The following is a 14,974-nucleotide window of genomic DNA, read 5'->3' as shown; positions in this document are numbered from 1 at the left end:
TTAGAAACATGATGTTCCGCAGAAATGGAACACTAGCCATCCTCCAGCCTCAGTTTCCTCAAGTATCAGGCAGAGCAAGAATGTCTACAGGCCCCAGACATGGCTGCACCCCATGAGGCAGGAACACCCAAGTTAAGAGCACAATAAGAGAGTAAGCCAGAAGTCCTATTACACAGGACAGCTCTAACTCTTATTATAAAACATGGCTACAACAGAAGTGTATCACATCAAAACCAAAGAAAGATAAACGCAGTAAACCCTGTCCTCTTGTGCACTAGAGACCACCACGGCTAGTGCTAATCCAGTGATGCTGTTCTCAGGAGATCCTCCCTTGCCGCACAGGCACCCGGCCTTTTTGTGTCCGCACAATTGCAGCTCATGCTGTGTGCATTCTACTCCTATTTTCTTATCTAAGCCCACCATTGTAAATGAACACATCCGAGTCAGCAGGAGATGAAAATCTGCTGCTGCCACAGTTCTTCTGAGTTTCCCAGACCCCACGGGCTCCCCCCCCCCCCCCCCCCCCCCCGGGAACTCAGGAGCTGAGATCAGCCAGGAGAAACTAGGGACTAAGAGGGACAGAACATGATTTTGTTAGCTGGTATTCCTAAGAAGGCACTGTCTCTGTGTGCATCTCCTTGTCTTCCAAGAACTGGAAGTCCAGCCAATAAAAACTGGTCACAAATTACAACTGTTTTGGGAATCGTGCAGGACCTTCTGGTCCACCAACGCGTCCTGACCTGCTGTTTTGCATGAGGGAACAGAGAAATCTGTTTATGCTGCACATTCAACATGCACAGGCTGCACATTTTGCTTTTACATCATGTTTCCTAAAACCATTTTTAGACTCTGCTGTCATGTGTACAAGCTAAGGCTGGAGGGATGGGGGGGGGGGGGGGCGGGGAAGGGCTGTCCCCTGGAGGGGGACAAATCTGAGTTGTGATTGCCACCCGCACTGGCTGCTGTGGAGCAAGCGAGCAGCACAGGCACCAGCCGGATGCCGGGGAGGAAGAGGCTGTCAAACATCCTCCCCACACTTGCAGTCGAGGAAATCGGGGCTCAGCAAATTGCCGTCGCCTGCCTAAGGTCACCCACCATATAGAGTGCTTAGGTCTTTTCTCTATCAGTCTGTTCTCCCTGCTGAAATCCAGGTTTTTGCTGTTGTTCTTGTTGAAGGGGAAAAACAAAGTGAGGCGTGTGAAGACCATTTATGACTGCCAGGCAGACAACGACGACGAGCTCACGTTCATCGAGGGGGAAGTGATTGTTGTCACAGGGGAGGAGGACCAGGAGTGGTGGGTATGTACGGCCCTGGCCCATTCGTCCAGCCAACCAGCTTTTCCATGCGCCCTGGGCTCTCACCACCCATTCATCCATCCTGCCAGCCTTTCCACACACCCTGGTACCTCCTACTCGGGTGCTGCAGATACCATGGGGAAGAGAGTCCTCTCAGGCATAGATCCTGCCAGCTGCATCGCTTACCTAGGAGTTTGTCCTTTTCTGTCTCTGGTATGTGCTAGAAAAACGCATCTATTTCTTGCACATAGCCAAGGGAGTCGACTTTTTTTGGTTTTTGTAGTATCAGAGTTGAAGCTCGGGAGCTTTGCGAACTAGACAGGCACCCTACCATTTGAACCACATCACCAGCCCTTTTTGCTCATTTTAGGGTCTTGCTGTTTTGTCCAGGCTGGCCTAGACTGCAGTCCTACTGTTTCTACTTCCCTATAGCTCGAATGATAAGGCACACACTACCACACCCAATTGTTGGTTGAGATAGGGATCTCACAATTATTTTTGCCCAGACTAGCCTCAAACCACAATCTTCCCAATCTCAGTTTCTTGAGTGGCTAAGATTACAGGCATGATCTACCGTGCATGCCTGGCTGAGAATTAACATTTACATGTGTTTTTTTCCCCATGGTAGCCTATCATAATTTCATATGTTGAAGGTGTTACTTAATTTTTAAGATGCAAAACTCACTTTTCCTTTTTTCTTTTTCTTTTTCTTTTTTTGTCAGTCGTGGGGCCTGAACTCTGGGCCTGGGCGGCGCTGTCCCTCAGCTCTTCAGCTCAAGGCTAGCACTCTACCTCTTGAGCCACAATGCCACTTGTGGCTTTTTCTCTTTATGTGGTGCTGAGGAATTGAACCCAGGGCCTCATGCATGCTAGGCAAGCACTGTACCACTGAGCCACCTTCCCAGCCAAAACTCCCTTTTCTTGAGCACATTGTCTATGGCCATGTAGTTAATAAGCATGCAAAGTGGAGACTCTTGAGTGGATCCTGGCCTGAAGACCTGTGTGCTCCACTCTTTCCACAGTGCTCCGCTCGTTCAGGCCAGAGTTGGCCATGGAGGCTCAGCTGCTGAGCAATGCCCAGTGTGGCCCTGATGCCTTCCTCACATGATTTTACAAGATTAAGTGAAAATATCTTCACATCTCCTTTTATGTTCAAATCTGCCATCCAGATGTGAGGAAGGGACGGCCTTGCTGTCTCTCCACAGGGCAGCCAGGAGACCAGCTGCCGAGGCGGGAACGCTTCCCCATGGGAGCTGCCCGGCAGCCAGAGCACCTTTCCCAGCGTTAGCATGGAGTTCTGTGTGGTGGCAGCCTGAGTCCCCTTGTCCCAAGAGAGGTCAGTGCTGTCCACAGGCCAGAGTCGAGCAGAAGCATGTGTCCACTTGCAAAAGGCTTTCTTCCTTCAGGCCTGTGGCTTAGCAGGATTTGCTCACTGCTCCTCCAAGGGGAACTTCTCTCCCAGGACTAATAGCAGTATCTGCAGATACTTTTACTGTCAGGACTTGGGAAAAGTGAGGCCTTTGGCCTCTAGTGGGTAGAAGCTGGGGTGCAACTCTCACCATGCCATGTCAAGGGGAGCCCCACTACAAACTGTCAGTAGTTCCAAGGTTGAGAACTAGGGCTGCAAGGGCAGAGCTGGCCAGCACTTCCTATTTTCTTTTTTTCTTTTTCTTTTTTTTGCCAGTCCTGGGGTTTGAACTCAGAGCCTGGGTACCATCCCTAGGCTTCATTTTTGTTCAAGGCTCACATCTACCACTCGAGCCATGGCACTACTTCCAGTTTTTTTCTGTGTATGTGGTACTGAGGAATCCAGCCCAGGGCTTTATGCATGCAAGGCAAGCACTCTATCACTAAGCCACATTCCCAGCCCTGGCCAGCTCTTCTCCATTGGGCAGTGTGCTCAGGCGGCCAATAGTCTCTCTGGCTTCTGCCAGCAGAGTTGAGCTGCTTCCTGCAAGCACCTGCCAGCGAGCCTGCTTAGGACAGTGACAAGAGGCTGGACAAGAGGCACTTCCCAGTGACATCCATTACTCACTCTGTGGCCTTGATACAGCACGTCCCTCTGTAAGCCGTTCCTGAGGAACACCTGAGACAGCCCCCACGGATGGCATCCCGCGCAGTGTGGTGCACGGCTGACGTCATTACGCTCAGCCAGTGGTTTTTGTTACACAGAGACCAATGGTTCCAGCTAAGACATCGGGGAGAAGAGCATTTCCCAGGAATCTGTAGTATCAATCCCTGGGAGAGTTCTGCAGGCCCAGCGTGACAGAAATTGTCATCATGGTAACATTGATGTGTCACTGCATGATGCCAACGATGACCTCACAAGATGGTTAGACCAGGCCCTGGCACTAGCTCTACTTCCTACCTAGGAAACCATGAGTGTGGATGGCTCTTATGAGCACAGCGCTAGGCTAGACATGGCTCCTGTTCCCTTTGCTACCTTGTGCGGGGAGGAGGAGTTGCCCTGCTCTGAAGTCACCTCCTCTGGGTATTTGGCCTTTTAAGCCACTGCATGTGATTCTCTTATTCCTTCAGTTGAAGGTTCCTGTCTGGTGTGATTCTTTTTAATACAATTGACACTAATTTAATTGAGGTAGACATGATTTTTAAAACTTAAAGAAAAATCTTGGCTGGAGGCATGGCTTAAGTGGTAGAGCGCCAGCCTAGCAAATGCAAGACGCTGTTTTCAACTTCCTATATAAGGATTAGATAGAGGTAGCACACCAGTCAGGAGCCAAAAAAAAATTTTTTTTGCAGGTAACTGTAGCTTTGAGGCTACAAGCCACCATAAGACTCAAAAGAGCCCCAACAGCCTTTTGCTCCGTATCCAGAAGAGTAAAATGTACAAAATGGTCCCTTCCATGTATTCATTTCTTCTGCTTTAATCGAATCACATAAGCCTTGAAAGAGTTGGGGTTTTTTGTTTGCTTTTTGTTTCATTTCGTTTTGCTAGTCCTGGGGCTTAAACTCAGGGCCTCTATCACCGTTCCTGAGCTCCTTTTGCTCAAGGCTAGCACTCTATCACTTGAGCTACCACCACTCCACTTTTGGTTTTCTGTGATTAACTGGAGACAAGAGTCTCACCGACATGGCTACCCAGGTTGGCTTTGACCCACGATCCTCATACTTCAGCCTCCTGAGAAGCTAGGATTACAGGTAGTGAGCTACTGGCACCAGGAGAGTTGGAGTTTCTTAAAACTTATTTTACAAATGAGAGACTTAGCATCATTTGTTAGAAGTCACCCTGCTGGAAAGACAGCCTAGCCCAGACTGAGGAACCTGAAGCCCAGGCACCCTGGGCAGGTTCTCCTACCTCTCTGGGCTGCAGCGCAGGTGCAGTGGGGTCTGTGCTCAAGTGCTGAGCATCTTTGTAAACTCTGTCTGGCTACTTTGTGCTTGTTGCTGTGTTAAAGCATTGTCTGATCTGTGAGCTCTGTGAGCAGAAGTGAGCCTGGGCTCTGGACCGAGGTTGGGCCAGGCTGTCCCTCACTGCACTTGTCCAGGGCAGCAGCCTGCTGCCTCCAGCCTGACCAGTCTCTTTTCTCCCTGCAGATTGGGCACATCGAAGGACAGCCTGAGAGGAAGGGAGTCTTTCCGGTGTCCTTCGTTCACATCCTGTCTGACTAGCAAAAAAGCAGAACCTGAAGATGGTCCACGTCCTTCATGCAGACCTCTGCTTCCATGTAGTCCTGTGTACAACGTGTATATAGCTGCTGTTACAGAACAGGAAGCTTGTGGGAGGGCCACTCAGGAGGGAACATAGTGTGAGTTGTAAATATCCTGTGGTCCCTGCCTTCACCAGTATTAGGGTAGCCTCGGGACCGGCACGCCTTACTGGTTTGCCAAAGCCATCCTTGGCATCTAGCACTTACATCTTTCTCTCTCTATGCCATTCTACAAGCAAAGAAAGAAAGAAAGAAAGCAGGAATGTGCGCTGGCTTCGCGAGTGCACGTGGTCTCCAGCACCTGTTAAGGGTCCTAACAATGCAGTATTCTCCATGCTGTTACTGAAAAGACAGTGCTCGTAGAGGTGGGTTCTGGTGTCCAGCCTGTAGTCATCGCTGTGCACCGTTTACAGCTACCAAACCCACTCTGGTATTTATTACAGAGAAGCCCTTCGTTAAGTGTAAGTGTTACTCCTTCAGCAAAATACCCACTGACCCGCGCTCCTCATGCCACTTCGCACAAGTGGATTTCCGTGGTCTCCCAGTGACGAGTGCCCACCCTGGGATAATACCTCATGATGCAAAAACATACCCTTCACGACTATTTGGACAGAAGTTTAAAACCACGTCTGATGAAGTTCAACTTTCAGGAACCAAGGACTGTCAGAAAACATTAGCCTCTACATTATGCATGCATCTAGCTTTCCTGAGATTCTGCCTTTTATAAAGGAATAAACAGTATGGATAAGATGAACTGTACATTTTTTAAACCTGATTGCCATTAAAGCAGAAATTCTAAGGTTGCCACAATTTTGTTTCCAGTCAGTCATTTGGCCTTGTCCGGCTTACATGTTGGCCTTTGAGTGAGTCAGCAGCCTGAAAAGGTGCTCAAGCATCTGAAGTGGTCGCTTTTTAGATGGTTTTTGTTCTTGGATAAATGTAAACTTAAACGATTGTATGAAGAAGTTCAAAAGCCAACCCTTCCAGCATAGAATCCAGGTGCTGAAACCAAGCGTTTGTTTCTCCATTTTCTTCCTTAATCCCCGTTAGTGATGCTCTTCCTACCTTAAAGCGCTAGCCGGTGGGCTCGCCCGCTTCTAGTCCATTCATATAACCAGGATTTGGAACGCTGCTATGAATTGCACTGTGAAAAAGATGTCTCCCTCCAAGGAGTGTGTGGGATGTGTGTGTGTGGTGTGTCAGGTTAGGTTTTTGCTTCTGTGTTTTTTCATGCCCGCCATACTCATCAGAGCATTAAGAACATTGCAATGTCCATCTTTTATGTGAGTCTGCATGTTGGAGAAATGCGGTCCTTGTGCCCCTCAGCCAGTGGCGCTTTGGTGACTCAAGGGCTCCTGTGTTTCTTGGGTCTTGCATTTGCATAGACTGGTGGTGGCAACAGCACAGAAGACAAGTATTTTTAAGCAGAGAATCTAGACAATGAAGGAGAAATGTTCATTTCACAGAAGCACAGTTGCCAACAGGACCCATGCGGAAGCTTCCTCCCCAGTCATGAGCACTCGGCAGGTATTAATCTAGTTCTGCTTCATGTGGCCTCTCCAAAAACTGAGCAGCCAGGTAAAAAAATACAGCTTGCGTGACGGGCCTATTCCATCCACGCTGGCGTCAGTGCATGTGAGCATGCCTGCAGCGAAGCCAGAGCCGAGCACCAGCCGCCTCGGGGTTGGAACCACACTAGGGTGCAGACAGGAGGTTGCGTCCGCTTTGCCCAGCGGCCCAGCAGATTCATTCCAGTGTTTTTAAATTTTCCATCAAAGGTCATTGTTTTTTGTGGCCTAGACTCTTTTCAACTGATGTGGAAATAGCATGGGTTTAAAGAAAACAAACCAAAACATCAGATCCCAAATTCCACGCGCGCCCTCGATTCTTGTCCCCTGTTGCTCCAGTCACACAGATGCAACTTTCATGCCTTTTTTTTCTGCTTCGGTGTGTGTTTTGCATCAAGAATTGTGTCTTTTTCTTTCTGTCTGTCTCTAATCCAGCTTACTGTGGAACATAGGAACGTAGGTCTTTGGCGATCTTGTTGAGTCTGAATCTGATCCTGTTCTTTAACTCAGTGAGCCACTATCTGCAGTTTTGTACATGATATAGTATTTTGAAGGTATGGAACCTTAAGAAAAAAAAATAGCCAATTAGTTCTCCCCCTCCCCCTAGAAATGGAAAGTTATGTTTGGCAAATAGTGTGTGTCTTATTTTCCTGTTGAACAACAATTGCTATTTATTTTTTTATTGCCTAGAACTTCACCATGTTGTATAGAACCCCGTAGCTAGTTGAATTCATCAAGCATCAGTACCTTTTTCATTTCACATGTATTTAATGTGACAGTTTTTCAGTACTGTATGTGTTAATTTCTACTTTTTTAATATTTAAAATTGCTTTTAAATAAACATACTCTCAGTTGATCCCAAACATCTGAAATCAGGCCATTTTGTGAGTTATCCACTCCTCTTCTGACTGGAAGATAAACCAAGACTTCATTGGCTTTGCTTTGGGGGGTTGGATAACAGGAGTGAGCCTGGCGTGGCAGAAGCCCCTCCCCCAGCCTGCCCAGGAGGCGCCTTGGACCTTGAGTCCCCTCTCCCTCCGCCGCACCTGCTTCTGCTCCCAGTCCTGGTGCCAGGTGCCCGTGCTAAATGCGCCAGCAGCAGGCCAGTGCCATGTTGCCCATCAGGTGGATGCGTTCTGCCAGGCAGTGGGGACCACACAGGTGCTCTGCCTGCCGCATCTCACTGAACCCCCTCACTGGGCCAGTGCAGAGGTGAGGTGCAGATCCCTGCACTTAATGGAGATTTGCAACCAGAAAACCTGTCAGGACTCTGTGCCAGGGTCTTGAGGTGTCCACACATGGGAGACTGCCAAAGAAGTGCAATGGTAGAAAGTGGGGGTGACCCCACACTGCATGGAACACTTACTATAGGGGAGACTTGTGCCTTCACACCTGCTCTGTCCTCTCTGAGGCCAAAAGTATCAGCCACTTTGAAGAAATGCACCCACAAAGCCGCAGTGATCTGCTTGGGGCCAACGATAGCTCTGTCCCTCCCTACCCCTGCTTTTTCCCTCCCCAGAGAGAGTGTGTGTGTGTGTGTGTGTGTGTGTGTGTGTGTGTGTGTGTGTGTGTGTGTGTGTGTGTGTGTGTACATGCACATGTGCCAGTCTTGGGGCTTGAACTGGGCCTGGACTCTGCCCCTGAGCTTTTGTGCTCAAGGTTAACACTCTTACCACATGAGCCACAGTCTTCCTAACATGATCTTCAGATCTCAGTCTACTGAGTAGCTAAGATTATAGGCCTGAGCTAGCAACATCCAGCCCCATTTATATCTCTAGTTCTAATCACTCTCCGGGCAGGAGTAGGGTACAGTCACATTTGTTAGTATAACTCAGCCTCTGTTGCTTCATTTCCCAGGTAGTTCCATCCATCATGAATCTAAATCTGTTCTTGCCCCAACTTGGCAATACATGGGTTTTCTGAGTGAGTGGATCACTTTAGGATGACAGTATAGTGCCAAGGGCAGTTCCTAAGGACGGAGCCCACATTGAGGGTCCCAGTTCTTGCACCAAGATCTGGGGTATCCCATTTGGTGTCAATTCCAGGCTTAAGGGGCTGAACCATGTGGTCCAGGTGTAATAGGCCTGGCTGTGTACAGGATTTTCCTCAACCTGGGTTTAAGGCAGACTCCTGGGACCTTCCTGGGACTCAATCTCCAGGAACTCTGACCAGGTCTTTAATACTGAGGGGTTTGGGTGAACTTAACCAAACTGAAAACTTGGCCCTAGGGTATCTCCAAGCATGGGTGCAGGTGACATGTGGGCTGCCTCTCGGTCTCAGATCCGCTTGAAGCTATCTGCTGAGCTGAGTTGGACCTGCAGAAGAGCAAAGCCCAAGGCTTCTTCTCATGGTGGTTTTGCATGTCAGTTTGGGCCTCCTGAGCCTCTGATGGGCAGCCCTAGTCTCCGCTGTGTGGGTAATGTTTGCAGCACGGCTGTGTTTATCTGAGCTTCAATTCTTGGGTTCAGAAGCTTACCTGCTCTGTGTGTATACAGGCCGCTGTCCTCACAGCCCCGGGCCCTCACCTCTGCCCTGTGTCCTGAGCACATCAGGACCCCCTACATCTGGCTCCCTAGTGCAGACCCACAAAGTGCCTGCTGCAGGATCCCTCGGGCCAGGACTGTCACTTCTCTGAACTGGACATTTCATTTCCTGGTGTATTCTTCCCGCATGGCTGACCTGCTGGCAGAGGGTTGAGGAAGGCCAGCTTTGACTCAGTTTCTCTTCACAAAGGGTCATGACCGGGGCAGCACTAGGCCATGTGAGGGTTCAGATTTAGCTTCCACCATCACAAGAGGCTAGACTTTGGCACATTCCAGTTCAGCATCTGAGCAGCGCGTCCTCATTCAGGAAATGAAGGGTGCTCACTTCCCCTTTCCCAGTCCTCCTGAGACCTGGGTTCAGATCAGGTTAGCTGTGGTCAGCTTTAGGGCCTGCTGCTGGGACAGGCAGGCCCAAGGCCTGGGAAGCCTGTCTCCAGCACAGCACAGATGCCATCCTAAGCTTCGAGCAAAGGGCACAGATGGGAATTCAGGCGCCCTCTTTCACCCTAGCCTCTGCCACTTGGCAAATGGCCACGTGATCGTGATCTAATCACTCAGTCTTGGTTTGCCTGAGACTTACGCCCTCAAAAGTGAGCTCAAAGTGCCACCGCTCTGGTGAACCACTGGCTGTGTCCTGTCCCCCTCCTCCTACCCCCACCCCATCATGCTAGTCCTCTTAAGGTCTTTCTACCATGCTACTCCTTAGTGATTTCCACCCTCAAGGTGACTTTGTGAACCACAATGCTACAGAAAGCATCCCTGCACAACCAGCTTTCCCTGGGTTGAAGATGGAGCTCATTGGCAGCGCTTGTGCGAGGTGTTGAGTTCAGCCCTCAGCCCCAGTGATGATGGGGGAGGGGAGGGTGCAGGTCTCTAAGAAGCCGCAGAGCCAAACTCCCCAGATTTAGCCACTGGCTTCTTCAGTCTTACACACGCCAGGACACAGCCCTGCGGCACGTCTGATCACATCGCTGATCACCTGCAGCACATCTTCTGCCAGGTCCTGAGTGGCAGTTTGGTGGCCTGGCTGGGTCAGCCATGGCCAGATCCAGCTGGATCTGGAGGTGCAGTCCTAAAGATGGCAAGCTTAGGCTTTGAAATCAGAGAAGCACAGGCACTGAGCCTTCATCGCCCCAAACTTTGGTACTTTTCTTTGCCTGAGTGGGAAAGTGGCTGGAGGGTCAGACTGTGTGAGACATAAATGAAATAAGGAGGTGGTGCATGCCAGGGGCTTCACTTAAGCTTGACCCTGGAGCAGACAGTAATCAAGATCACCACTCATCCTTCAAGAACGTCCAGAACTGCCAGGCACTAGTGGCTCATGCCTGTAATCCTAGCTACTCAGGAGGCTGAGATCGGGAGATAACGGCTTGAAGCCAGCCTGGGCAAGAAAGTTGATGAAAGGCCAATTAACCAGCAGTAAAGGCAGACATAGAGCTGTGGACCAAGTGGAAGAGCACCATCATCTGGCTCTCCTTTCCAGGGAAGTGACTGTGGGCCTCAGAGGGAGCAGGGCGGGGGGCCTGGGCCCTGAGCAGCGTGTCTGAAGGCTCAGAACCCCACTTCCTGTGGGAACAGCCCTGTGCAGGCACACGGCACGCCCTTGAAGTGTGAGCATGAGCTTAGAAATAAAAACGAAACCGCTCGGCAGGTTGTACCTCTCAGTTCCGAGTCCCTGAGTGTGAGGCACCTCGCTGGCCGGAGTCGCGCTGGGCCAGGGTGCTGTGCATTCCTTGGCTTGCTGTCCCTTCCATCTTCAAAGCGCATTTCAGCCTCTACATTTGTCCACTTCCTCTGCAGCCCTTTCTTGACACTCCTTTCTAGAGATCCCAGTGATTACACGGGACCCACAATTCCTGGACCCTCTTCTATGCCCAGACCTAACTTACCCTAACTCGCAGAGGCAAGTGGACATCCTTGAGCAGGTGTCTCCTGAGGGCTCCTCCCATCGTCCTGAGTGGGAGCCTGTGCTGTGGGATCTCCCTCAGGGCTCACATAGTTGTCTTACACCCACCCAGGCAGCCAGGACTTGCTATGGGCTCTGCCCTTGTCAGGTTTATACCCAAACTCAGCCCAGTAACTCCCTCCAGGATGAGCAGGAAGGCAGGTGGTCTACACCGGTGAACAGCTATCAAAAAGTCAAGCCATGCATGTTGGCACATGCCTGTAATCCCTGCCCTTGGGATGCTGAGGCAGGAGGATTCTGCATTCAAGGCCGGTCTGGGCCACCTAGTATTAGCTTCAGTAAAAGAAGGAAGAGGATGGGAAAGAGAGAAAGGGAAAAGAAAAAGGAAAGGAAGGAGGGGCAGGCTCTGTATGCGGGATGTGTGGGAATATCAACTGCACTTGGTTGAGTCGGGTATCAAGTGCCAGTTTTGGTAGCAAGAAGAAGAATGAGCCTCGCAGGAGGGAGGAGGGGCTGAACAGATGGCGAGCTTTCTATTTCTGTGCCAAGATTCCTAACTTTAACCAAATAAAAGACCAAATGCCTTTGTTTTCCCCAGACATCAGCTTGAGGCAGCATGGCCTTCTTGCGGTGCTGTCCACACTGTGCCCAGCCTCACCTGAATCCGCTTGACCTTTCTCAAGTCACAGAGGTTGGTAAGAAGCGTCAGCTCTGTCCTGCAGAGCACACGGGCTGTAACGTCAGGGTGGGACCAGGATTTCGGTGTCCAGAGTTCTCTCCTGTGCTGTGCCATCTTCACAGGGCACTGTGGCGGGCACATAGAATAAGTTCTATGGCTGCCTGTGCCAGCTGTAAGACGGTGGATAGATCCACCCCTGTCCGAAAGCAATGCCCAAGACTACCCCCAAAAGACTGCCCCCAGAGCTCTGGTGATGTCTGCTCCATTCTGTGCTCGGCCTAACTAGCACCACATCCTAGAAACCTGGATGTCTTTGTGTGCAAGAAAAGGCTGTGCTGTCAGATGACCTTGGGGGGATCCTAAATTAAGGCACATAGTTATTCCAAAAATAACTAAGGCAAGGGCTGGAGGCATTGGCTCAAGTGGTAAAGCACCTACCAAACAAAGCCTGAGGCTGACTTCAAGCCCCAGTATAAGGAAGAGACCAAGAAGATGGTATTTGATGTGTGTATGCGTAATATATGTTCTTTTGCAATAGGGCTTCCCTATGTAGCACAGACGGGCCTCGAACCACCATCCTCCTGCCGCTCAGCCTCCCGAGTGCTGGGATTACACACCTCGTTCAATATAAAAATATCAAACAAACTTGAGGGCCACTTGCGATGTGCCTGCCACACACTGTCCTCTGTAGAAACAAGTGCAGACACTCGGTGGGGGCTGGAAGATCAGCACTCCAGTAGAAGAATTCAGGGGAACACAATCCAGTCCCTGACAAGACTGGAGAGAGGTGGTATTGGGTCCGTGGTTCTTTGTCATGCTAATCTCTCCATTTCTTTGTCTGCATTCAAGATTTGATCATTGAAGAAAAATCAGTGTGATTGATTATCCTCCTGTGTTCTCACACTCTGCAGTGGGAAAGGTACCCACAGTCCAAGAGACCTAACTGGGACCCCGGCGCCAGGCCAGGCTTCTCAGTCCTGGATGACCTGTAAAGCACTTGCAGGACTTTCCTAAGCCCCAGCCCAATCTGCATCACCTGACTCAGAATCTTGGGTTGAGGTTCGGGTGTTCCAGAGGTGACAAGTTCCCAAGAGGTTCTAGTATATGCAGCCAGGGCTGAGCAGCCTTGTCACTGCACATGGGGCTCAACCTTCAGCAGTTGAGCAATCACCAGAGGGTCCCCTCACTAGAGGTTCTGCTCCCCTAAACAGTCCCCAGGTGATGCTGTGCAGCTGCCCCACAGACAATGGTGAATGCCCAAGGACCCACAGCTCTCCTCCCTTAGCTTTTGTGCCCAAGACTGGCACTCGACCGCTGAGCTACACCTCCACTGCTGGCTTTCTGCTGTTTAATTGAAGAGTCCCACGGACTCTCCTGCCTGGGCTGGCTTTGAGCTCTCAGCCCCTGAGCAGTTAGGATTACAGGTGCCTGGGGGGCATCTCCTGTTTTTGCTTGAAAAATGTGGGGACCTTGTGTGATGAGCAACCCAGATGCGAATACGGAAATGCAATCTGGTTGGCAAAGCACTGGAAATGCGTGACCTCGTGTAGCCTCTCAACACCATAAGACGGCCTTGTTGTTGTTGTTGTTTACGGCTTTCCCGGCTGCTGTAACACAACACCACTGTGGTGTGGGGGCGCCCACCCCAGCACCCCCAGGATAGCTGGAGGTGGAGGGTGGGAAGAAGAGAAGACAAGAAAAGCTTTTTGTCAGTGGTGGGCCTTGAACTCTGGGCCTGGGCACTGTGCCTCAGCTCCTCAGCTCAAGGTGAGCACTCTACCCCTTGAGCCACAGCGCCACTTCTGGTTTTCTGAGTGGTTTATTGGAGATAAGAGTCTCACTGACTCTCTTGCTTGGGCTGGCTTTGAACTGAGATCCTCAGCTCTCAGCCTCCTGAGTAGCTAGGATAACAGGCGTGAGCCACCAGAACCTGGCGAATGGGATTCTTTTGGCGCCATGCTGACTGTCAGGGGAAAGACATTTCTGGAATACCGTCCCTATTCCCCAGATCATGGCCGATGGCACAGATAAAGACGGGGTGTGAGCTCCAGAGCTGGGGAGCAAAGCAGACGCTCCCTCATCACCCCTTTAAGTGGAGAGAACACTGCATTCCCCCTTGCAGACCAGGGAAGGGCTGGGGTGTCCCACGAGGAGGCCACAACTACAAGGGAATAAGGGGGGACCTTTCGATCTAGAATTTTCTGCGCTAAGTGACAAATCTTTGGAAAGCCATTTCGGATAGCACCCGCTCTGCCCCTGTGTTCAGCTGGGGCATCACTGGACCCCTGCGGTGGGGTTTTTGGGGGGAGGTTGCCGGGAGTGGGGGTTCCAGCATAGCCCTGGGGACTGGAGCAGGCCTGGCACTTGGTGGCCTTCAACAAATACGCTCGGAGGCTGGCAGCGCTGCGCGCATCTGGGAGCGGACCAAGGGCCGAGCGGACGGACAGTTTCCTTAGTCCTGGCGAGGGTGAGGCGCAGTCTGGGATCACTGTCCGGTCTGGGCGAGGGGCGCGGCAGTCTGGGGTGACTGTCCAATGTGGGCGAGGGGCGCAGCAGTCTGGGGTCTCCGTCCAGTGTGAGCGAGGGGCGCAGCAGTCTGAGGTGACCGACCAGTGTGGGCGAGGGGCGCAGTCTGGGGTCTCCGTCCAGCGCGGGCGAGGGGTGCAGCAGTCTGGGGTCTCCATCCAGTGTGAGCAAGGGGCGCAGTCTGGGGTGACCGTCTAGTGCGGGCGAGGGGCGCAGCAGTCTGGGGTGACTGTCCAGCCCGGGCGAGGGGCGCAGCAGTCTGGGGAGACTGTCCAGCCCGGGCGAGGGGCGCAGTCTGGGGTGACCGTCTAGTGTGGGCGAGGGGCGCAGTCTGGGGTGACTGTCCGGTTCGGGCGAGGGGCGCAGCAGTCTGGGGTCTCCGTCCAGCCCGGGCGAGGGGCGCAGCAGTCTGGGGTGACGTCCAGCGCGGGCGAGGGGCGCAGCCTGGGGGCAGCCCCCCACCCTGGGGCCGCGGCCGAGTGTCCAGGCCCACCCAGGACGGAGACCCGTCCTCCCCGCCGGGCCGGCGGCGACTCGCCCAAGGTCACGCCGCGGGCCCCGCCGCGCGGGCCGGGGTGGAGGCCGGGCGTCCGCGGCGGGTTTCGGGGTGCGGGCGGGGCGGGCGTGCTCCTTTGTGCGGGCGCCTGAGCTCGCGGGCACGGCTTCCTCTTCCTCCGCGCGGCGCCGCTTCCTTTTATAGTTATTTCTCGCCGCTCCGGGCCGCCGCTCGCGCTGCCGCCGCGCCGAGGCCGCCCGCGAACCTGCGGCGGTGACGTGAGCCCCGCCAA

At 52.1% G+C, this 14,974-nt stretch overlaps 1 protein-coding gene across 2 annotated transcripts in view; it reads left to right on the top strand.

Moving 5' to 3' along the window:
* Asap1 (ArfGAP with SH3 domain, ankyrin repeat and PH domain 1) overlaps window positions 1-7,395 on the top strand; it is a 262,146-nt gene extending 254,751 nt beyond the window's left edge. For both annotated transcript variants that reach the window (XM_042699919.1, XM_042699918.1), the window contains exons 28-29: window positions 1,177-1,299; window positions 4,852-7,395. In XM_042699919.1, the coding sequence (XP_042555853.1) occupies window positions 1,177-1,299; window positions 4,852-4,926 (198 nt within the window). In that variant the 3' untranslated portion in view covers window positions 4,927-7,395. The remainder of the gene's footprint in view (window positions 1-1,176; window positions 1,300-4,851) is intronic.
* The last annotated feature ends 7,579 nt before the right edge of the window (window positions 7,396-14,974 follow it).

Source organism: Dipodomys spectabilis, unplaced genomic scaffold, assembly GCF_019054845.1.
Source record: "Dipodomys spectabilis isolate Male_0828 unplaced genomic scaffold, ASM1905484v1 ptg000264l, whole genome shotgun sequence".
NCBI classification, from domain to species: Eukaryota; Metazoa; Chordata; class Mammalia; order Rodentia; family Heteromyidae; genus Dipodomys; species Dipodomys spectabilis.
This window is presented reverse-complemented; position numbering and strand designations above follow the sequence as displayed.